The sequence below is a fragment of the Somniosus microcephalus genome, chromosome 1 (genome assembly GCF_052327205.1).
Source record: "Somniosus microcephalus isolate GS21.2 chromosome 1, FLI_Smic_1.0, whole genome shotgun sequence".
Taxonomy (NCBI): domain Eukaryota; kingdom Metazoa; phylum Chordata; class Chondrichthyes; order Squaliformes; family Somniosidae; genus Somniosus; species Somniosus microcephalus.
Window position 1 is genome coordinate 412,354,736 of NC_140987.1, and position 23,869 is coordinate 412,378,604.

General features: G+C 43.2%; 1 protein-coding gene across 7 annotated transcripts in view; it reads left to right on the forward strand.

The window, feature by feature from the left end:
* smarca1 (SNF2 related chromatin remodeling ATPase 1) overlaps positions 1–23,869 on the forward strand; it is a 123,358-nt gene that overhangs the window by 64,751 nt on the left and 34,738 nt on the right. For all 7 annotated transcript variants that reach the window (XM_085999183.1, XM_085999202.1, XM_085999192.1 and 4 more), the window contains 7 exons: positions 1,894–2,025; positions 10,210–10,278; positions 10,748–10,857; positions 11,897–12,123; positions 13,284–13,405; positions 17,415–17,567; positions 20,862–20,994. In XM_085999183.1, the coding sequence (XP_085855309.1) occupies positions 1,894–2,025; positions 10,210–10,278; positions 10,748–10,857; positions 11,897–12,123; positions 13,284–13,405; positions 17,415–17,567; positions 20,862–20,994 (946 nt within the window). The remainder of the gene's footprint in view (positions 1–1,893; positions 2,026–10,209; positions 10,279–10,747; positions 10,858–11,896; positions 12,124–13,283; positions 13,406–17,414; positions 17,568–20,861; positions 20,995–23,869) is intronic.

The following is a 23,869-nucleotide window of genomic DNA, read 5'->3' on the forward strand; positions in this document are numbered from 1 at the left end:
CCCTCCCCTTTAAGAAGGGGAGGAAGGCCTGCAATACCGCAGCGCAACGTGCCGCAGCGTGTGGCGCTGCGGCACGTTACGCCACGATATTCAGTCGCAGCGCCCCAAGAGGGATGCGGGGTGCCTCCAGTAGCGCCGCGCTTCCCTTTGGGGCGCTACCACTCAATTTCCGGCGGGCGGCCACGAATGCTTCCAGGGCGCTACTTTTAGCGCCCTGGCGAGACTGGCGCCTCAAACGAGGCTATACTCAATTTCTCCCCCAGAGTGTTTTCACTTAGGAAAAAACAAAGAAGCCTTCAAAAGGGAATTGGATAAATACTTGGAGAAAAGATTGCAGGGATATGGGGAAAGAGCAGGGGAGTGGGACTAACTGGATTGCTCTTCGAAAGAGCTGGTGCAGACTTGCTGGGCCGAATGGCCTCCTTCAGTGTTGTACTATTCTATGATTCTAAATCATTTTTTTTTTTTACAAGGTCATCTCTGATGTCAATAGCACCATTGTAGGCAACCCTATAAAGTCAGTAACCCATCAGCAGTTCTGTCAGAGACACCAAACCCTCCATGGGAGGTTTACCAGAGTGACTCTGACTGCTGTGTGCCAGCAAAGGTCAAAGGTAAAAATCTTGGCCACAGAGGTAGGAGTTCTGCAGTTTCATTGTCTCAAGAAAGAATGAATTTGAGAATAAGATGATGCGATGAGCCATATTTACAATACGGTAAGAAGGAGGACAAAAGTGTGTAGGAAAGCATTTTTTGCACATTGTTGGCCACCCATTTGGAAGGTCTCTGCCAGATTGTTGACATCTCTAGCGTGCGATTCTTGTGCATGCTCGGCTGTTGATCCTGCTGTACAGTATAAACTCGGCAGCTTCACCAATAAGGAAACTGAACTGTATCACTTCAGAAAGAAGTGATTCTGTAACATAAATTGGCTGGTTTTCACTTAGTGACTGTTCCTTTTAAATCCAGCTGCTTTGCATAAGCAGTTTCAAACAAAAAAAGTTTGCAGTTCGGATCCTTCTATCAGGCTTATTGCAAATGTATTTGGTTACAGGCTGGAGAGAGGAATAATTCAATCTTTTAAACCATGCTGTGTGATTGGTTCAGTTTGTATATGAATGCTTTTTAAAATTTGAGTAATGGGATATTTCAAATCCAGCACATAACTGTTCTGGGATATATAAAAGACCAATTCTCTGAACCTGGGGTGGGAGAAGAGAGTGCGGAGGGGTCAGTTTGAAAATCTGTGAAGTAACTGGTAAGTTTAAAACTGCAAGAGAAAACAGAATTGGGACTCTTCCATGAGAGTGATCTCAGATAAGAGTCAAAATTATCTGGAGTAAGAAAGTTAGAAAAGACACAAAAACAAAACATGGAATAAATGACCAGCTTAATCTTTTTGAATTGTGCTGGTAACAGGGGAAGGCTGTGTCCCCAGCTAAGTACCACTTCTTGCATAAGTGGCACAACTGTAGCTGGGAGTAGAGAAAGTGGGTAAAGGGTAGATAGAAACCGATGTTTCCAATGGTCGAGGGGGACTTGGATATAAGAGATTTAGGACTGAAAACAGGAGAAATATTTTTACACAGAGGATTGTGAGGCTACAGAATGCACTCCCAGAGTTTGTGATTATGTACAAAGCATGCCAAGTTTTAAGTATGGTTGAAGGAAAGGAGGATAAAGGGATATGGAAACAGGGCAGGCTCATGGGATTAAGACTACTGCTCATGTGGAAGATAAACACCAACATGGACTGTTTGGGCTAAACAGCCTATTTCCATGCTGTAATGTCTTTGTAATTTTATGTAAATGAATACAGTATATGTAATTTAAAAAATATTTTTTTTACTCCTGCATTTTTCCAATTCTGCCAACTTTTCCTTTTCTTCTCAGCTGTCTGAAATAGTTCGGGAGTTTAAATCAACAAACCGTTTGCTACTGACAGGAACACCTCTGCAGAATAATCTCCATGAACTGTGGGCTTTGCTCAACTTCCTGTTGCCTGATGTGTTCAATTCTGCTGATGTAAGTTGAGACCACTTTTGTTAAAACTGTCCAGTGTTGATAGTTATTATATTCATGTTTCTGTTCAGCGGCCATTAGTCCTAAGCAGCAAGCGGAAGCGAAGCGCAGGCAGCACAAGGAGCGCATGTCAACCCAAGCACCCCACCCACCCGCCCCTTCAACCACCGTCTGCCCCACCTGTGACAGAGACTGTAGGTCCCGCATTGGACTCATCAGTCACCTGTGAACTCATTTTTAATGTGGAAGCAAGTCATCCTCAGCTCCGAGGGACTGCCTAAGAAGAAGATCACTTTTCCATAATCCTACCCCATCTTCTCATCATATCCCTCAATCCCTTCTGTAAGAGTCATGAAAGTTTAAGAAAGAAAATACTTTAAAATATTGGTTAAATAGTATAATAGTTAATTTACCTGACTGACTTATTGTATTGAGAAACCCCCTCTTTTCTTGTTACAATAGTATAGGCTGAGACACCCCCTTTATTCTTGCTACAATGGTACAGTCCTTAAGCTTGTCACATGGTATCCAGCCATTTTACAGTTCAAGCACCACGAGGCTGGAGAAGGTAGAAGCTTTGAGGGCTGGAGCAATAGTTTTTGACCGTGTGCGTTTAAACGTGTTTTGCTTTGTAATTCTGTTTGTAAGGTGTTACAGTAAACAGTTTAAAGACAAAGTTATGGTTTGGAACGTTTTATTTCGACACGCGTCTACTCATTGCTAAAGCCTCAAAGCTCAGTGGCTGCATGTTTGGGAAAGACGGAGCGCCACTACACCTTCTCTTTTCAAAACAGCCTCCAATTGTTTCAAATCCATTTACACTGCCTGTTTCTGCAGTCTTCCCTGGTAACTTATTCCCCAACTCTCACTACCCTCTGGGTGAAAATGTTCTGCTGACTCCCCTGCCCCTGTTTTTGTGGTGATTTGCTTGGATCAATTCCTGTCATCCCACGATGAGACTATAATCGGTGTTTTATTCCATATACATAAAGTTCCTTTAGTTCTAAGAACAGGAAGTGAATTTTCTAAGTATCTATCTGTATATTAAAAGTTTATGCCTGTGCATCTGTATAACGAAGCTTGTAGTAAGCTTTCAATCTTGGTTCAAGCTAGCCATGTGATACCATGGAGCTATCCAGTTATATTTGGGGTGGGGGTGGGGTGAAATCAACCTGTTCTCAGCTGTCATGATAGTTCCCAGTTCTGTCCTCCCATCAATCCTGCTTCTGCTCCCTTTCAGCCGTTCTTCCCAGGGGTGTTCTTTCACCCCTATCCCTCCAGTGCTCCCATTCTTCTTCACTTCCTTCCCCTCGGTCCTGTCTTGAGTACTCAAGCTCGTGTCTCTGAGGCCTGCCTCCAGTGTACTAGCTCCACTTTGCATTTGAGTTCTGTGCACTCCTGCGTGGTCTCGCTTTGGGCTCCAAGCCCCACCACACCTCCTCTGAACCTCAGGCCTTGAACCCTGTGCACTTCAGGTCCTGCTCTCGCCCATGTACCCTTCGCATTTAACACCCAAACGGCCGCCACCAAAAGGGCATGTAAAAAAACATTATTTTTACGCTTGATGTGCAACTAGGAGGAGCATGAGTGCCCCTTCTGGCTCCACAGTAGTTCTGAAGGCCGCTACCAGCTGTGGTCAGCTCCCTCTCTCTGTCCTTCCCCACCCGCCCCACTTGTTTTGTCTGCAATTAGCCCCCTCCCTCTGTCCTCCCACGGAATTACGGCCATTACGGAAACATGGCTGCAAGAGAATCATGACTGGGAACTAAACAGACAAGGGTATTTGACAATTAGGAAGGACAGACAGGAAGGAAAGGGAGGTGGGTTGCTATGTTAATCAAGGATGGAATCACTGCAATAGTCAGAAATGATATTGGGTCAAAGGATCAGGATAGTGAAATAGTTTGGGTGGAGATAAGGAATAAGAAGGGGAAAAAGTCACTAGTGGGCATCGTCTATAGGCCTCCTAACAGTTGCAACTCTGTTGGTCGGAGTATAAATCAGGAAATAGTTGGGGCTTGTAATAAGGGAACAGCTATAATCATGGGGGATTTTAACTTTCATATTGACTGGACTAATCAAATTGGGCATGGCAGCCTTGAGGATGAGTTCATAGAGTGTATTAGGGACGGGTTCCTTGAGCAGTATGTAACTGAACCAACCAGGGGGCAGGCAATCTTAGATCTGGTCCTGTGTAATGAAACAGGATTAATAAAAAATGTCCTAGTAAAGGATCCCCTTGGAATGAGTGACCATAATATGGTTGAATTCCAAATTCAGTTTGAGGGTGAGAGAGATGGATCTCAAACCAGCATACTGAGCTTAAATAAAGGAGACTATGAAGGTATGAGAGTAGAATTGACTAAAGTGGACTGGGAAAACAGATTAAAGTGTAAGACGGTACAAGAGCAGTGGTCTACATTCAAGGAGATATTTCACATCTTTCAAGATAAATATATTCCACTGAGGAAAAAGGGGAGTAAAAGAAAAGACAGCCATCCGTGGCTTAGTAAAGTAATAAAGGATAGTATCCGACTGAAAACAAGGGCATATAAAGTAGCCAAATCTAGTGGGAGGATAGAAGATTGGGAAGCATTTAAAAGCCAGCAAACAATAACTAAAAGATTAATTAAGAAAGGGAAGATAGATTATGAAAGTAAACGAGCAAAAAATATAAAAACAGATAGCAAGAGTTTCTACAGCTATATAAAAAGAAAAAGGGTGGCTAAAGTGAACGTTGGTCCCTTCGAGGATGGGACCGGGAAACTAGTGGTGGGGAACATGGAGATAGCAAAGACGCTGAACAATTATTTTGTATCAGTCTTTACAGTAGAGGACGCTAAAAATATCCCAACACTGGACAAACAGGGGGCAATGGGGGGGGGAGGAGCTAAAGATGATTAAAATCACTAAGGAGATGGTACTCAGTAAAATAATGGGACTCAAGGCGGATAAATCCCCCGGACCTGATGGCCTACATCTATGGAATTTGCTACCCCAGAGAGCTGTGGAAGCTGCAACATTAAATAAATTTAAAATGGAGATAGACAGTTTCCTAGCAGATAAGGGAATTGGGGGTTACGGGGAGAGGGCAGGGAAGTGGACGTGAGTCTAGATTCGGAACAGCCATCCTATTGAATGGCGGAGCAGGCCCGAGGGGCCGTATGGCCTACTCCTGCTCCTACTTCTTATGTTCTTTGGCAAAATTATAGGATAGATGATTGAAATAAAGAATAGATTTGCCTTTCTAATCTAGGCTTTATTAACTTTAAAATCCTGTAGCACATCTTTCCACACCCAGTCCCAACCAAAGCTGGAAAGAACTGAATTTAAGATGGCCACCACAAATCACATGACATCAACTACCAATGAGATTACAGCATATATCCCAAGGCAGGAAACAAACAACCAATCACAATACTTCTTACTAAACATAAAGAATAATCACCACATTCACCCCTCCTTTTAAAATATACTCCAACCTAAATAACCTTTACAATTTTTAATTAATTATTTACAACTAAAACTATGCACAGACAAGAATAAAACTATTCAACATGACACAATACTAAGTGAACAACAATAAATAGTAACATTGCACATAAGTATTAAGTATCTCTCAACTAAAACAATATATAATATTTCAACAATTTTAAAACATTACTATCAATTTAAAAGTCCATTTTCAATCGGTCGACTGGATATCTTGTTCGTGTCGACCTTCTTAACCTTGGTGAAATTCCTTGCCCTCCCACACCAGGAGACACAGAAGTATCTTCTGCAGGAAGGCTATCCATATCCCGATTTTCAACGGTTTCCGGATTAGAAATCCCATCAGAAGGTAAACTGGGACGGTCATAAACATCCATCGAGGGCTGACTAATAGAAGTATAATTATCTGCAATCGGATTGGAAATATTCGTAGTATCTAACAGCATCCACATTATCTGAATCATGACTATTGTTAATATCCTCAGAAGAGGGCTGGCCACCACAAGGAGCCAAGTCTTTAATTGAAACGGTACTTTCTTTCCCATCTTGGAATCGAATATGAGCATATTGGGAATTTGCCTCCAACAGCTCCACCTCCTCCACTAAAGGATCATATTTTGACAATCTAACATGGCGTCGAAGCAGCACAGGTCCCTGCATAGTAAGCCATGAAGGTACCGAATATCCCGTAGTAGATCTCCGCGGATAGTTAAAGAGCCTTTCATGGGGGGGTCACATTAGTAGCCGTTGAAAGCAATGATCTAATGGAATGCAGGGCATCAGGCAGTACCATTTCCCACTATGTATTCTTAAGGTTCCGGGATGTCAAAGCCAACATAACTGCCTTCCAGATCACCCCATTGTATCGTTCGCACTGTCCATTACCCTGGGGATTATACGGGGTAGTTCTACTAGTAGAAATTCCCCGACTCTGAAGGTATTCCTTCAACTGGGAAGACATAAAAGAACTTCCCTGATCCGAATGGATATACGCAGGCATCCCAAAGATGACAAAAAGTTGAGTCAGACATTTGATAACTGTAGCAGCGGATACATCTGCGCAAGGAAAAGCAAAAGGGAACCTTGAAAACTCATCCACAACAGTAAATATATATCGGTTTTGAGTAGTTGAAGGAAGAGGCCCCTTAAAATCGACGCTCAAACGTTCAAAAGGAGAAGTAGCCTTTATAAGATGAGCTCGTTGAGGCTTAAAGAAATTCAGTTTACACTGAGCACAGATAGAACATGATGAAGTCATCCGCTTGACGTCTTCAACTGAAAAGGGCAAATTCTTACTGCGTACGAAGTGTATCATCCTCGTAACCCCAGGATGGCATAAGGCATTGTGAAGATTAATAAGCGTATCTCCGTGAATCACAGAACAATAAGCCCTCGACAGCGCATCAGCAGCAACATTATCCTTCCCTGGACGATAAACTATATCAAAATGGTAACATGCCAACTCAATCCTCCACCTCATTATTTTATCATTCTTAATCTTTCCAAAATGTTTGACATCAAACATAAAGGACACAGACTTTTGATCAGTTACCAACGTAAAATGTCGCCCCGATAAATAATGTCTCCGTTTACGCAGTGCTTCTACTATTGCATACGCCTCTTTCTCTATTGAAGAATGCCTTTTTTCACTATTGTTCAAGGTACGTGAGAAAAAGGCCACAGGTCTTCCATTTTGGTTCAGAGTAGCCCCAATTGCAAAATCAGAAGCGTCCGTCTCAATCACAAAAGGAACCTGCTCATCAATAGAATGCACAACTGCTCCAAGGATATCCTTTTTAAAATTATCAAAACACGTCCTGGCCTCCCATGATAGAGGATATGTCGTAACCCGAATAAGAGGCCGGATCTTCTGTGAAAAATTTGCAATCCAATTAGAATAATAAGAAAACAGTCCAACAACTCGTTGCAAAGCCTTAGAATTAGTAGGACAAGGTAAATCAATCAATGGTCGCAGACGTTCTGGATCTGGTTTAATCTTGTTTCCCGAGATAATATACCCCAATAGATTTACCTCAGTGGTCGAAAAGTTACACTTCTCTTTATTGAAAGTTAAACCAACTTTTTCCGCCGCTTGAAGGAATCTTTTTAAATTAGAATCATGCTCCACCCTTGATTTGCCACACACTGTGATGTCATCTAAGTATGAAAAGGTGTCAGAGAGAGAGTTATCACTTATAAAAGCATCCATTGCCTGTTGAAAACAAGCAACACCATTAGTAACACCAAATAGTATTCGGCAAAACTGATACAGCTTTCCGCCAGCCTCAAAGGCCGTATGTGGTTGATCCTTCTTAACAATAGGAATCTGATGATAAGCACTCTAAGTCAATAGTGCTAAAAACCTTATACTGAGATACTTTGTTGATAAGCTCATCAATCTTAGGCAAGGGGTACGCATCTAATTGAGTATACCTATTAATAGTTTGGGAATAGTCTATCACCATTCGTTTCTTATGTCTCTCGTTAGTCGTGACAACTACCTGTGCTCGCCAAGGCGAGCAACTAGGTTCAATGATTCCTTCCAATAAGAGACGTTGAACTTCAGAATTAATAAATTCTCTATCCTGACTGCTATACCTTCTTGACTTGGTAGCAATTGGCTTACAATCCGGCATCAAATTGGAAAAAAGTGATAATGGAGAAATGGATAAAGAGGTTAATCCACAAATAGATAAAGGTGGCTTAGTCCCTCCAAATGAAAGACTGAGAGACTCGTGTAACTGAAGCACATCATGACCAATCAAAATATCCGCACAGAGATTAGGCAAAACAGATAGGCGTATATCAGTATACGTATTACCTAGAAGAATCAATTTCACAAGGCAACAACCAGCTACTTGTGAAGTGAGAGTCGTCTGAGCCATACACACCTGATACGTAACAGGCGAAATTTTCAAATGCTTCTCCTTCGCAAACTGAAGACTTATAGATACGGGCAGTACCGAGAGTTTTATAAGGGCCTTCACTTCCAACCCATTAACTTGGGCCGTAACTATAGCTTTGTTTAGGCCATGAGCAAATGCAGCAGAAATTGATGCAATAAACGCCCTATCTAAAGGCTGAATAGTCACAGAGGAGGTAATTGAACCTGATGATTTACACACACGTGCGTAATGACCTCTCTTGCCACATTTACTACGCACAGCCTCCCGAGCAGGACACTTCAGACGAGGGTGCCGGATGTTCCCACAAAAATAACACTTCTGAATCCTAGAGGCAACAGCCGCCGAAGTAGAAACTGTTTCAGAATCTAGTAAACCACTCCTATTAAGTCCACATAATTCCTTTTCATCCGGAACTGCCGAAACCACAGTCGCAGGCCGATTAAAAAGAGCATAAGAATCCGAACTTCTCTGAGCCACATCCAATGTAGAAGCTTGCTCAAAAGCACTCTTAAGATCCAAAGTCTTATTTTCTAACAACCGCTGACGAATTGATCTAGACAGTAATCCATTAATAAAAGCATCCCGTACCGATTCTTCCTTATATTCTTCAGCCGTCACGGCCTTATAATTACAGTTAACACTAAGGCACCGAAGTGCTTGTAAATAAGTATCCAAAGATTCTCCCACCTGCTGCCTACGGGCAGATAGAAGGTGACGTGCAAATACCTCATTCTTTGGTTTAACAAAAATCTTTTCCAATGTAGAAATAGCCACTTCGTAAGTTTTACAGTCCAAAATATACTTATACACATCCGGAGCAATGTAGTTGATCAGCTTATTTAGAGACCCTTGATCCAACACGCCCAAAACGTTTTTAAATGTACAATACCAGTGTTTCCATTTATCATCCACTCCAGCAGAATTAGGGTCAGCATTGAATCGTTCTGGTTGAAGATATCGCTCCATTCTGACATAAAGTTAATAAATTGAAATAAAGAATAGATTTGCCTTTCTAATCTAGGCTTTATTAACTTTAAAATCCTGTAGCACATCTTTCCACACCCAGTCCCAACCAAAGCTGGAAAGAACTGAATTTAAGATGGCCACCACAATTCACATGACATCAACTACCAATGAGATTACAGCATATATCCCAAGGCAGGAAACAAACAACCAATCACAATACTTCTTACTAAACATAAAGAATAATCACCACAATGATGCAGTGGGCAAAAGTGGCACATGTTATGCATTGTTCTGTAGAGACCATGGAGGTTCCATGTTTTATCATTCATCTCCACTGAGTTAGCTGATCTCGGGGGTCAAAACTGGCATTAGGATCTTCAGGGTAAGATGGAGGAGGGAACCGTAAAATGAGCCCAGAAAATTCCACTCCTGATCACTTTTTCAACACGTTGCGAGATCTGCACCTGTGATTACTAACCGAACACAGGTCCAGGCTCGACTGTTATGCCTTCCCTCCGCCCCCCGAACGCAGCTAACCATTCCTAAAAAGCCCAATCAGCTCCTTAATCCAGGTTCATAGGTGAAGAAGAATGGCCACTTCAGCAATGAGCTAAGAGTCCAAGTGCCACTTGGAACTGTTTCTAAGCATGAATTGCTCCCGACAAGAGAGGAGGGGGTAAAGGGGAAAAAATGGAGATGAGAAAATGAAACATTATGTGACCATGATTTCAAAGAAAAAGCAAATTCTGGTACAAACAGCTGACCGTTAAATCATTTTTTCATATTCCTGTGAAGAGACTGACTTTCCCCTCTATCTGTACAGGATTTCGACTCTTGGTTTGACACAAACAACTGCCTGGGTGATCAGCAGCTAGTGGAACGTTTACATGCTGTAAGTTTAGCATCCGTTCTGCTTGTGGCATGTGACATGGATTTTGTATCATGAGACTGAGGCAAACAATGCCCTTTCATTACTCGAAAAAATTCACGTTAAAAAGTTTAAACTCCGCATTATTGAGGGAACCTAGAAATTAGTGAATGGAGAGGGGTTGACAAATGGGCCGGCTCTGTGAATGGCCATAACTTGCTTTTCAGCATTTAAAAATAATTCTGGAACTTCAAAGACACATCTTGGTTTTCTGATTGGACAAACAAAAAATCTTTCTCCCACAGACAGCGTTTTGATTGTTTTCTCTTGGAACTCAATTCCATTCTCAGAACAGTTCTTATCACAGTTTGTGGCATCCTTGCCACGATACAGGAAAGGGCCGACTCCTCTCGTGGAATATATAATCTGCAAAGTCTGCTTCTCGTCTTTTCTCCCTTGCTAACGCTATTATTTCTCATTTCACATATTCCAGGTGCTCCGACCATTCTTGCTTCGGCGAATAAAAGCAGAGGTAGAAAAAAGTTTGCCTCCTAAAAAAGAAACCAAGATTTATGTTGGTCTCAGTAAAATGCAAAGAGAATGGTAAGCGAGCAATTGCTGTTGAAGCTTCTTAACTTTCTGAATTGTGTTTGAGGATTCAGTAGCTTCCGACTACTTTGCTGTGTGGTTATATTTGTGAAATGGTCTCGAGTGGTACCAGTCAATCTGTGCTCTCCTGGAAATGACATCTCACTGGGACCTACTTACGAATGCAAGTTCTGCCATCTTGAGCTTGCCTCCAGCAAGCATACCTCAACAGGGAGCTAACATGAACTCACCCCCCCCCATTAATACTTAATTGTTTGCTCATTATCCAGCTAAGATGCAGTCTGCAAAATAATAAATGATACGTGCTCAAAATGCAACTGCATTAAAGTGCATTATTGCTGTGTACTTTGTGGGCTAGTTAAGTGTCGTAGCTGAGGCTGAACTTGCAGTAGACTCAAAGTAGTTAGTGATTCAATATGGAAGGAAGAAAATTGGGTGTGGGGGAAGGAATATTCAGTTTAAAATACAGAGGTTGTCATAGTGCCAGGCTGGCTCAGTTGGTAGCACTGTCATCTCTGGGTGAAAAGGTTGTAGGATTCAGCCCTGCAGCAGGACTTGACGTGATCTAGACCGACGTTGCAGTACTGGGGGCATCAGAGGTGCCACCCTTTGAGGATGTTCAAAGCAAGGCTTGTCTGTCAGCTGGTTGTTAAAAAGCTGTCATGGGAAGAGAATAGGATTGGTAAGCCCACTGAAGACAAGTCTCGTACAAGCCAATTCTCTGGCCTCTATCGCACATTCTTAAATTACTGTCTGAATTCAGGCTTTGTGGCTCCAAAACAAGTCTTAAATCGATATATTTGATGCATTTTTAACTAATTTTAATACAGTAGGTTTTTTTTGCAGCTTTTTCTTCACTTCTCCTGAATTTACTGAGTCTTGGGTGTGGTTATAAGGGAGCTGCCAGCCCTCTAGTGCTCTGCCCAAGTGGCCATTTTTCAGCTGTGTGCCCCAAGAATGAGTTTCGTTTTGCCCTTTTAAAACTGCACAATGGTTTAAAGATTGATTTTATATATTTGCTTAATCTTTTCAGGTATACAAAAATCTTGATGAAGGATATTGACATTCTAAACTCTGCTGGAAAAATGGACAAGATGCGCTTGTTGAACATCTTGATGCAGCTGCGGAAGTGCTGTAACCACCCGTACCTATTTGATGGTGCTGAGCCTGGTCCTCCTTACACTACAGATACTCATCTGGTTTACAACTGCGGCAAGATGGTAGTTCTGGATAAACTGCTGCCTAAATTAAGAGAACAAAGTAGGTGCTCAGAGACAGCTGGCGCAAATTTTAATAGGAACTTTTACTTTACTGGGTTTTCCAATTCCTTTCTCAGAAGAACGTCCACTGTGTGCTACTCTCTCCCCTTTATATTTGTAGTGTCTCTCGGCCTATTGGGCTCTGCTATATAATGTGGAGAGACGGTAAAATCCTCAGGCCAGCTCTCTGGGCTTTGTTTGATTAACCCAACGGCAGTTTCGTCAACCCCCCATTTTCGCAGGCCACAATGTCATAGGTTCCCTGTAGGTCCAGTTATTTATACTTAAAAGAGGCATAGCTGATGCCAGAAGAACTGCACATTTGTAGGCAGCTGCACTCTTAAGAGTAAATTATGTTTGATTGCAATCCAATGTTGTATGAATTTGCTTTTTTATGCATTGGGCACGAAAGAATTGGGGAATGGAGCCATTCTAAACAGAAAACGTGATCTGGCAGCTGGCTGAGGCTGAACCAGACCTTTCGCAACCTTGGTGTTGCATTTGACTCTGAGATGAGCTGCCGACCACATATCCGCTCCATCACCAAGACCGCCTACTTCACCTCTAACGTCGCCTGCCTCAGCTCATCTGCTGCTAAAACCCTCACCCATGTCTTTATTACCTCTAGACGTGACTATTTCAGTGTCCTCCTGGCCCGCCTCCCATCTTCCACCCTACATAAACTTGAGCTCATCCAAAACTCTGCTGCCCGTATCCTAACTCGCACCAAGTCCCGTTCACCCATCACCCCCGATGGGAGGCTAGCCAGGAGAGTATTGGAAGGAGCTTGTGGCCACTCTAGACATTGCAGGAAAAACTCCAGACTGCACTCTTCCACAAGGACAACAGAGCAGTGAAGTCAGGAGGTTTGGTTGGAACTTGGGAGCTAAGAGCTAGCACCGATGATTTGGGTTTCTGCCATTAGCTTGGAAGGCTTGTAAGGCATAAACTTTACATCTATGATGGAGTCTATTTGTGCTCCATCATGCTGCTTATTTTGAATAAAAGTACTGTTCTGTTTCTGTAACTGTAGCTGTTACCACCATTTGAGAATTGAGATAGGGGCCCTGAAATTCTGGGCTTGCAAAGCTGCTGTTACCTGGGTATTTCACTTTGAGAGATATACTTTCATTCTTTTTCTAATAACTCTTTGTCCCGAAGGTTCCAGAGTCCTCATTTTCAGCCAGATGACCCGTTTGATGGATATTCTTGAAGATTACTGTATGTGGCGTGGCTATGACTATTGTCGTCTTGATGGACAAACTCCGCATGAAGAAAGAGAGGTCTGTGTCTCAAGTAAAATGTAGTTTTCCAGCTTCTCCTGATTGGTTAGTAGATGGTGGCATTGCCCAGTGTAGCACTCATATAGACCAGAAAATCCTAGATTTGATCCTAATTTTGTATTGTGCTGCTGATCTCCAACTATTGAGCCCTATTAGGCAGTGTGTCTATGTAGGAATTGGAGGAGGAAAAAAACAGGATTGGGCTAGGCTGTGATATCCTTGAATAACCTGGCTCAATCCTGTCATCATCTGATATCTACATCCAACTTTCCAGCTCGAGTCACCTAATCAGGAGTGGAAATCTTGGCTGATTTTCTTTCTGCCTGTCCCTCCAGCTTGGGGGCTTGGAGACCAGTTTAGTAAACTCAGCTGCTGTGCTGCCTGAGATGAATCATTCTGGTCTTTTGAGTCAGTACCACACCATGTGGTGCCTCTATATGTGATTAAGCCATTAGAATCTTAGAATCATAGGGGTTAATTTTAACCCCTGAAAGCGGATGGGTTGGGGTTGGGTGAGATGTAAAAAATTTAAACAATCCCAAACCTGATCCCAACTCGCCGCAAACCCACGCGCTTGCGGGTTTAACGGGGGCGGGGCAGTCGACCCACTCCCAGGAGGCGGGTTGGCCATTTAAATATGAGGATGGGAGCCTCACATTAACCTCTCTTACAGGTTTAACCCTGGCCGGCCGTGTTTCCCAGGGCTCAGGAAACCCGGTAGCTAAAGGGAAGCGAAAACTGCTTTTGGGAAAAAGGTAAGTGCCTTTACAGCATTGCTTGTGGGCCAGGAGGGGCAGGAGTGTATCCTCCCAGCGCACCAAGCTTACTGGCTTCATTGCCATCGGACTCCCCCAGGATGGGGGATCGGACACCACCTGGGATCAGTGATCTGACACCCCAGGTTTGGGGATCGGACACCCCAAGATTTGGACCCCCCACGCTCCCACTAACACAGCAGCAGGTTCTTTATTACAGCTGCGGTCTCCTCCATAGTGTCAATCAGGCTGGCATCCAGGCAGGGATTCTGTTTTTTAAAGAAAGACGCACGCTGTGGAGTTAAAACTCCAGAGCATATGGGGGAAACCTGAACTTCCGACCAAAACTCCTGCAGCCCCCCTGGCTTATGCAACCCGCCCCAGTAAATATCAGGGCCATGGAATGATACAGCACAGAAGGAGGCCATTCGGCCCATCATGCTGGTGTCGGCTCTTTGGTAGAGCTATCCAATTAATCCCACTCTCCTGCTCTTTCCCCAAAGCCCTGTAAATTTTTTCCCTACAAGTATTTATCCAATTCTCTTTTGAATGTTACTACTGAATCTGCTTCCACCACCCTTTCAGGCAGTGCATTCCAGATCACAGCAACCCCTCATGTTGCCTCTGGTTCTTTTGCCAATCACCTTAAATCTGTGTTCTCTGGTTAGCGACCCTTCTGCCACAGGAAACGGTTTTTCCTTAGTTACTCTTATCAAAACCGTTCATGATTTTCATGATTAATCTCCTCTTAATCTTCTCTGTTCTAAGGAGAACAACCCCAGCCTCTCCAGTCTTTCCACATAACTGAAGTCCCTCATCTCTGGTAACATTCTAGTAAATCCCTTCTGGATCCTCTCCAAGGCCTTGACATCCTTCCTAAAGTGTGGTCCCCTAAATTGAACAGCGTACTCCAGCTGAGGCCTAACCAGTGTTTTATAAAGGTTTAACGTAACTTCCTTGCTATTGTATTCTATTCCTCATTAATAAAGCCGTAAGCTTTTTTTTAACAACCTTCTCAACTTGTCCTGCCACCTTCAAAGATTTGTGTACATAGACCCCCCAGGTCTCACTGTTCCTGTATCCCCGTTAAAATTGTACCATTTAGTTCGTATTGCCTCTCCTCATTCTTCCTACCAGAATGTATCACTTCACACTTCTCTGCGTTAAATTTCATCTGCCATGTGTCTGCCCATTTTACCTGAAGTCTGTTACTATCCTCCTCATTATTTATGAGTTTTGTATCATCTGCAAAATTTGAAATTATGTCCTGTATACCCAAGTCTAGGTCATTAATATATATCAAAAAGAGCAGTGGTCCTAATACCAGCCCCTGGGGAACACCACTGCACACTGCCCTCCAGTCTGAAAAACAACTGTTCACCACTACTCACTGATTTCTGTCCCTTAGCCAATTTTGTATCCATGCTGCCACTGTCCCTTTAATCGCATGGGCTTCAATTTTGCTTACAAGTCTATTATATGGTGCTTTGTCAAATGCCTTTTGAAAGTCCCTATACACAACATCAATCACACTAGCCTCATCAACCCTCTGTAACTTCCTCAAAGAACTCGACCATGTCAGTCAAACACGATTTTCCTTGAACAAATCCGTGCTGATTTTCATTTATTAGCCCATACTTTTCCAAATGCCAATTCATTTTGTCCTGGATCATTGTCTCTAAAAGTTTCTCCACCACTGACGTTAGTCTGACTGGCCTGTAGTTGCCGTGTTTGTCCCTCTCCCCCTTTTTAAACAGGGCTGTAACATTTGCAATCCTCCAGTCCTCTGGCACCACTCCCATATCAAAGGAGGATTGGAAAGATTGTGGCCAGAGCATCCCGAATTTCTACCCTTGATTCCCTCCGTAACCTAGGATGCAACCCATCCGGACCGGGTGACCTTTCTACTTTGAGGACTGCCCACCTTTTAAGTACATCCTCTTTATCTATTTTTATCCTGTCCAATATCGTTACTGCCTCCTCTTTTACTGCTACATTGGCAGCATCCTCTTCTCTAGTGAAGACAGATGCCAAGTACTCATTCAGTACCTCAGCCATGCCCCCTGCCTCCACAAGAAGATCTCATTTTTGGTCCCTAATCGGCCCCACCCTTCCTTTGACTACCCTTTTACTATTTGTGTTTATAAAAGACTTTTGGTTCCCTTTTATGTTAGTTGCTAATCTATTCTCATACTCTCTCTTTGCCCCTTTAATTCCCTTTTTGTTAGATCTTCCCTGTACTTTCTATATTCAGCTTGGTAATCTACTGTATGATGAACCTTACAATTGTTATAAGCCTCCTATTTCTGTCTCATTTTATTCTCTATATTTTTAATGATCCAGGGAGCTCTAGTTTTGGATGCCCTTCCTTTCCCCCTCATAGAAATGTGTCTACTCTGTGCCCGAACCATCTCCTCTGTGAAGGCCTCCCATTGTTCAATTACTGTTTTGCCTACCAATTTTTGATTCCAACCCACCTGGGCCAGATCTCTCTTCAACTCATTAAAGTTAGTCCTCCTCCAGTTAAGCATTTTTACACTTGACTGTACCATGTCCTTTTCCATAAGTATTCTAAACCCGATGACATGATCACTGTTCCACCCATTAGGGGAACTTCCACCTAATCGTGCATTTTCTCCAATTCCCACTACTCAGTTTTATCGTTTGCTCATTATTTTTACTTCAGTTGCAATCCCTTTTCTAGTAGACAAGGATATTTTGTTAGCGACCATCAATTGTGCGCTACGATTTAAAACGTTTAAGCCTTCTTCAGAGATAAAAAGAAAAACTGTGAATGGTAGAAATCGGAGATAAAATCAGGAAATTATGAAAGTACACAGCAGTTCAATCAGCATCTGAGAAAGAAATGGCATGTTCACGTTTTGGGTGGAGATTCTTCTCTGCTGTGCTGATGGACCTGTCGTATTTTTAGCATTTTCTGTTGTACTTTTTTCAGTGCTGAATATTTAATAGTTGAAGAAACTCAAAATATTGCTAATTTTTTAATGTAGAAATGCCACTTCAAACCGCAACAGTTGTTTATGTTAGAAAAAGAAAATTCTGAAAATACACAGTACGTCTGTTGTCAGCATCTGAGAGAAAAAACAAGTTAACGTTTTGGTGAAGTCCCTTTGTTAGACCAAGTTCTTTTGAATAGCAATTTATGTGTCACGTCGTTTGGAAAGAGCGGAACTGAATGGATCCTGCTGTTGTTTGTATTTATTTATATATGTTTGTATCTTTGTTTAAAACAGCGGGCAATAGATTCTTTCAATGCTTTCAACAGTTCGAAGTTCATATTCATGCTGAGTACCAGAGCTGGTGGCCTGGGTATCAACCTAGCAACAGCAGATGTAGTTATTTTGTACGATTCAGATTGGAATCCACAGGTGGACTTGCAAGCTATGGTAGGTAGTGGTGAATCTTCCTTCTTTAAAAGCTGGGGCTATCATTGTAACACTTCTTGGCTCAGTGGGTAGCACTCTCGCCTCTGAGTCAGAAGGTTGTGGGCTCAAGCCCGACTTCAGGACTTGAGTGCGTAATCTAGGCTGGCACTTAGTGTCATACTGAGGGAATGCTACACTGTTGGAGGTGCTGTCTTTTGGATGAGACATTAAACTGAGGCCCCGTCTGTTTTCTTTGGTGGACGTAGATGATTCCATGGCTCTATTCGAAGAAGAGCAGAGGAGTTCTTGCAGTGTCTTGGTCAATATTTATCCCTCAACTCGCATTACTGAAACATATTATCTGATCATTCAACTCATTGCTGTTTGTGGCACCTTGCTGTGCACAAATTGATTGCCCTGTTTTCCCATTCCAACAATGGCTACACTTCAAAGGACTTAATTGGGTATAAAGCGCTTTGGGGTGTCCTGAGGTCATGAAAAGCACTATATAAATGCAAGTTCTTTCTTCTGCTGACATTAGCCTGCTGAATAACTTGACGTAGGCATTTGCAATCCCTGCAGTTTGAAGTAGTTCATTGTATGTATGCCAGGTTTTTGAGAGATGTGATTAGCTACCATTATAAATGCCTTTCTTTTCTCTCTCCATCTCTTTCTCCTTTTTTGCTCCCTCCTCTTTATCTTTTGTTTCTCTGTGCTTGTCTCTTTTCTTCTCCTTTCTTTCTCAGAAAAGGACATTTATTTCAAGTAAAAGAAAAACTGCAAATCTGAAATTAAAACAAAAAATTGGAAATATACAGCACGTCTGTCTGCATCTGAAAGGAGACGGGATGGGTTAATATTTCTGGTGGGAATCCTTTGTCAGAAATGTTATTGGGAGTGTAACCTTTTTCTGAATAAATTTTCAGTATAATAGCTTACCGGGGTGTCTGCAAAGTTTGCTGAACTGTGAACAGCTAACTTTTCCCCCTCCCTTTAATACTCCGAGGTTGCTGTTCCTTCATATAATATGCATTATATGATGAGATTTGGCTAATTAAGTCACTTTTATGCTCTCAATTACACTGTTAACTATAGAAAATTTAGGTTCATAAACAAAATGGGATAATTTGATGATCGACAATTCATAAAATCAGGGGAGATGGATATGTTAGAGATTTGAGGATTACTTAAGCAGAGTTCCATTATTCATGTGCACAGTTGCACTATTACTGCTGTTTGTTTAAAGTGTTTCCTTCCTCGTTTTCTTTCCTCCACTGTGTCAGTTAGTGGCTCAGTTGGTAGCACCCTCGCCTCTGAGTCATTGGTTGTGGGTTCAAGTCCTACTCCAGAGACTTGAGCACAAAAATCTAGGCTGATACTCCAATGCTACACTGTTGGACGTGCTGTCTTTTGGATGAGACATTAAACTGAGGCCCCGTCTGCTCTCTCAGGTGGACGTAAAAGATCCCATGGCACTATTTCGAAGAATTCGAGGAGTTATCCCCGGTGTGCTGGCCAATATTTATCCCTCAATCAACATAACGAGAACAGATTATCTGGTCATTATCACATTGCTGTTTGTCAATTGGCTGCCGTGTTTCCTACATTACAACAGCGACTACACTTCAAAAAGTACTTAATTGGCTGTAAACCGCTTGGGATGTTTCTTTTCCTTTCCTTTTTCTTTTCTTTCTTTCTCCCCTGAAGATGCTGATGGTTTGTTTGAAGTCTGATGCCTCAGATATTCGTCCTCTCCCCTGGGTGGTCGTGTGTGTAGAGGATGTCGACAGACAACTCTGCTGTGCAGCACGGTGGCATAGTGGTTAGCACTGTTGCCTCACAGCGCCAGGGACCCGGGTTCAAATCTGGCCTCGGGTGACTGTCTGTGTGGAGTTTGCACATTCTCCCCGTGTGGGTTTTCTCCGGGTGCTCCGGTTTCCTCCCACAGTCCAAAGATGTGCGGGTTAGGTTGATTGGCCATGATAAAAAAAAAATTTTTTTTTTTTTAAATTGGCCCTTAGTGTTAGGGGGGATTAAATACGCGGGGTTACGGGGACGGGGATAGGGCTTGGGTGGGATGGCTGTCAGTGTAGGGACCGAGTGCTAGGGTTTGGATGATCAGCCATGATCTCGTTGAATGGCGGAGCAGGCTCGAAGGGCCGAATGGCCTACTCCTGCTCCTATCTTCTATGTTTCTATGATCTCACAGCCGAGCCTTATCCTGACCTGACTTGGCGTCCATGGCCATGCTATCTGACAAAGAGTCACTGCATAGCAATAAAGAGCAGGAACCCTAGCTGCCTTTCGCCCTTGGTAGCTTAAGAGTGCTGAGACTATTTGTAGTGTCCTCAATGCTGCTCAGGCTAATAGTACTGATTAGGATTTGAACCTGGAACCATCTGGCCGATATAGCTACAACTGGTTATGCTTCTACCCACTTGGTCATTCGGATGTCTGCTTGTTGGGGTTACTGAAGAAGTTGGTTTTAAAATGTTCTGCTGTGACTTTTATGTACAGCTCTGTAAAGTATACAGATTTCAGTGAGGTTATAAGGACTTTATGGCCTAGAAATTCGGTTGGCTTTGCGCCCAGTTTTCGCCCAAAGAGGGCTTTTGCGCCACTTGCTAAACTTTCCCCGATATTCAGCGGTGCGGTAATGGCGGCGTTGGCCAGTAGCGCTGCGCCGCCACCGATGATGTCATCGGTGTGCGCACTGCCCCGCTACCGCCCAGACCGCCATATTGAGTTGCGGCCGCCTCTTCCGCGGCGGCCGCAAACAGTGACCAGAAAACGGGGCCTACCTGATGCGGTAGTGGGGCGAGTTAAGGCGGATGTGCGGCCGGCCGCTTTTCCGCCTGCCCGCACCTCCTTCCCCGGCCTCCTCCACCGCCCCCCCCCCCCCCCCGCGGCATTGCTGGCTGTTTTCCGGGAGTCCGGCACTTCTCTGTGGTGCCGGGCTCATTTGCCGGCACTAGCGAGCGGCGATCGCGCTTTTGCAGGCACCTCCCCCTTAAGAGAGGGAGGAAGGCCTGCAGTACTGCAGCCTGCCGCTCCGCAGCGGGTGGCGCTGCGGCACTTAGCGCGCCAATATTCAGTTTCAGCGCCCCAAGCGGGGGCGCTGAAACCCTTGATTTGCGGCCGGCTTCGACTTGGGGCGCTGAAAGTGAATTTCCGGAGGGCGCAAGTGGCTCCCCGCGCAGCGGTAATTTCTGGGCGCAAGCGAGCTGGCCGCCCCAAAGTCAATTTCTAGCCCTATATATTTGGATTTTTAAAAATCAGCATTTAACATTTTTTAAATAATTTCTTTATAAATAGGACCGAGCACATCGTATTGGCCAGAAAAAGACCGTTCGTGTGTTTCGGCTCCTCACTGACAACACAGTGGAAGAGCGGATTGTGGAAAGGGCTGAGATGAAGCTGCGACTTGATTCTATTGTTATTCAGCAAGGTAGGAATGCACCTTTGGTCAGGGAAATTACATTAGGCCCACCAACATATTCGATTTGCTATGTTCCCAAGGTTGACACAACGTTATATTCTTGTGCACTTAAAAACATTATGTAGCTTCTCAGATGGCTCAGTGAGTTTATTGAGTTAGTGACTTATTCAGTGTAAATCAGTGGCCTTGATGTTATCCCCAATGTGGCATAAACACCCCCATCATAAAACAGTGGATCCTTGAACTTACCAATGTCAGGCGATAATCTACTTTTACCAATCATCATCGTAGTTTGTCGCTCCAAAGCTGCAGGCCCTGAAGAGGGCTGTTTATGCTGGTGTCTATGTCTTCTATTGCAGTTAGATGTTGTCAGATTTGGTCTCTCCCATAGCTAGCTGCAATGGGAGATTAACAGGGGTCACTATGTAAATGTATCTGACTCTACCCCACTTGTGCCAATGAAAAATAGAGAACAAATTGCACACATGTGCAAGAGAAAATTGGTGCTAAGCCTTTGTACAGTTTGACTAATAGCTATAAATAATTGTTTTACAAAGCAGATTATAAAAGAGTTGGAATTCAAATGATTGAAGTTACAATTTTTTTTAAACGATTAGAAACCACTTCTTAAAGTATGATGTGCAGTAGTGACTTGTTCAATGGGCAAACGTGACAGCCATTTTGTGCATGGGAAGACCCCACAAAATCTAGTGAGATGGATGACCAGCTAATCACTTTTTGGTGATACTGGTTAAGGGAGAAATGTTGACTAGAAAATCCCTGCTGTTCTTTGAATAGTGTCATGGGTGGGATCTTTTATAGACACTGGCACAGATAGACCGTAGAATCATAGAGCAACAGCAGTTCTGACAAAACAGCACTTCTTCAGCTGTGTCAGTCTAATTTATGTCCTAGAGCAGGGATTGAACACACAGCCTCCTGATTCCGTGTTGAAAGTGCTACCAACTGGGCCAAATTGACAGATATTTTAATGATGTAGAAATCCTCTGATATCCCTCCATTTAGTTATTTTTATTACTATAGGAAGATAGTTATTTTGTTAATGCTTTTGTCACCGTCATTAAATTGGCACAGTAACAAAGTTTGGATTTTTAACTTTAAAGTTTCGTGTGGAGAAAACACCAAAGCCTCAAGTGTATTGGATGGAAATGGTTATTGTAAGGGATTGAATTCACTAGCAAGATCAGGGCTGGGGAAAGAGGACGTGAAAAGCTGTGAGTTAAGTAGAAAAGCAAGTTCTTAAGCTCGATGTTCTTGTTTCGAATCCTAGCAGAACAAATCTTTGAAAATATATTACAATTCTGAAAGAATGACATGTCCAAACAGAGTTTTTTTTCTTTTCCCCAACTTTTTCTTTTGTGCTACTCAAGGTGTGGCATGCTGGCACTGGGGAAATTGCTTTTCATTTGGACACCCAGTTTTGGCATCAAGCAATCCCAATTAAGATGTAGTGCATTTAGATATAAAGTAAAGTGCTCTCTCCTCTGCAGTGTGCCTCATTCCCAACTTCAGAAGAGCATTCCTTACTGGTGTGGTATCTTCCCACATCAGCCATTCATGGCCACTGAGTGGGATTGCAAACTGCTGCTTAATTGGGGGCAGTTTTGTGCTGTGGGCACTTAACTACGAATGGGATTGCGACTTCCCGAACCATATTTGAATCCCCCCCCCCCCCACCTCCATTATAATTAGTGGTTTAAATACAGTTGTATACTTGTACAAGGACTGCAGGGGTTAGAATATGCTTTATTTATCCAGGTCACAAGCACATTGCGTCATATAATGTAACATCCACCTGTAATTTCAGTACTTTTGACAGTCTGATATGGTCTTACCTGTGACACTAGGCACCGTAGCATCAATTTTCACAGCCACCAGAGTCAATTTTATTTGACATTAGTTCTGACTGTACTTAATTATGCCACATCATGTACAATATCAACACTTTATACTACAGGTTGAGCGCCCAAAATCCAGAGTTCCGGAATCCAGACTCTGGGACGATTGGTGGCAGGGTCGTCCGGAATCCGTAAAATGTTCCGGAATCCGGACGCCCTCTTTCCACCGCCAGCCGGGCCCAGGCATTTCCGGACTTGGAACGTGTTTCTGATGCCCAAAGTCCAGCAATGCCCGAGCCCAGGTTGCGATATTTCTGGACTTCAGACATCAGAAACACGTTCCGAAGTCCGGGAAAACCGGCTCGACCTCGGTCCCCCTGAGGTTGCCGGATTCGGGACGTTCAACCTGTATATGCAAGCTAGCTCCCTTATGATCCAGCGACTAAAGGCACTGCTTGGTGTGGTACCAAGCCACGCAGGCGAGAAGGTCTCTGCTTCAGCTCAGTTAGTTGTTCTTAGCCACGGTAGTCATTGAGATGATGCAATTGGTCTTTCTCTTTTCTCCCCAGCCACACCCTGAGCTAGAGAGGGGGAGAAAACCCCGAATTCTCACCCCGATTGCTATCTAGTGACTCCTGCTTGATGGTGCTATAGTTGAATAGTCTACTGATACTCTCACATGAAGAATGGCTGTTTGGGTGAGGTAGCGGAGGGCTACTACTGCCCTTGAAACCATACCCTAGCATATGTCACTGCAATCAGGGAAGATAAATTTGGCGATGGGAGGAGGAACAGAGTAAAATGAACTTGCACTGAGTTCCACTAGGTTATGTTACCTTAGTTAACAAAGGTTCTCACATTCTGTTATTCCCTTCAAGAATTAGTTTATAGCAATGCAGAAGTTATTGGTAGTATCCTTTTTGTTTTGCTTTTATTTGTGATTTATTTCAGTTACTAGAGTAATAAATTGGAGAAACATCTGCGTTTTAAAAAAAAATGTATCAAGTCTGTTTCAAAGCATCATC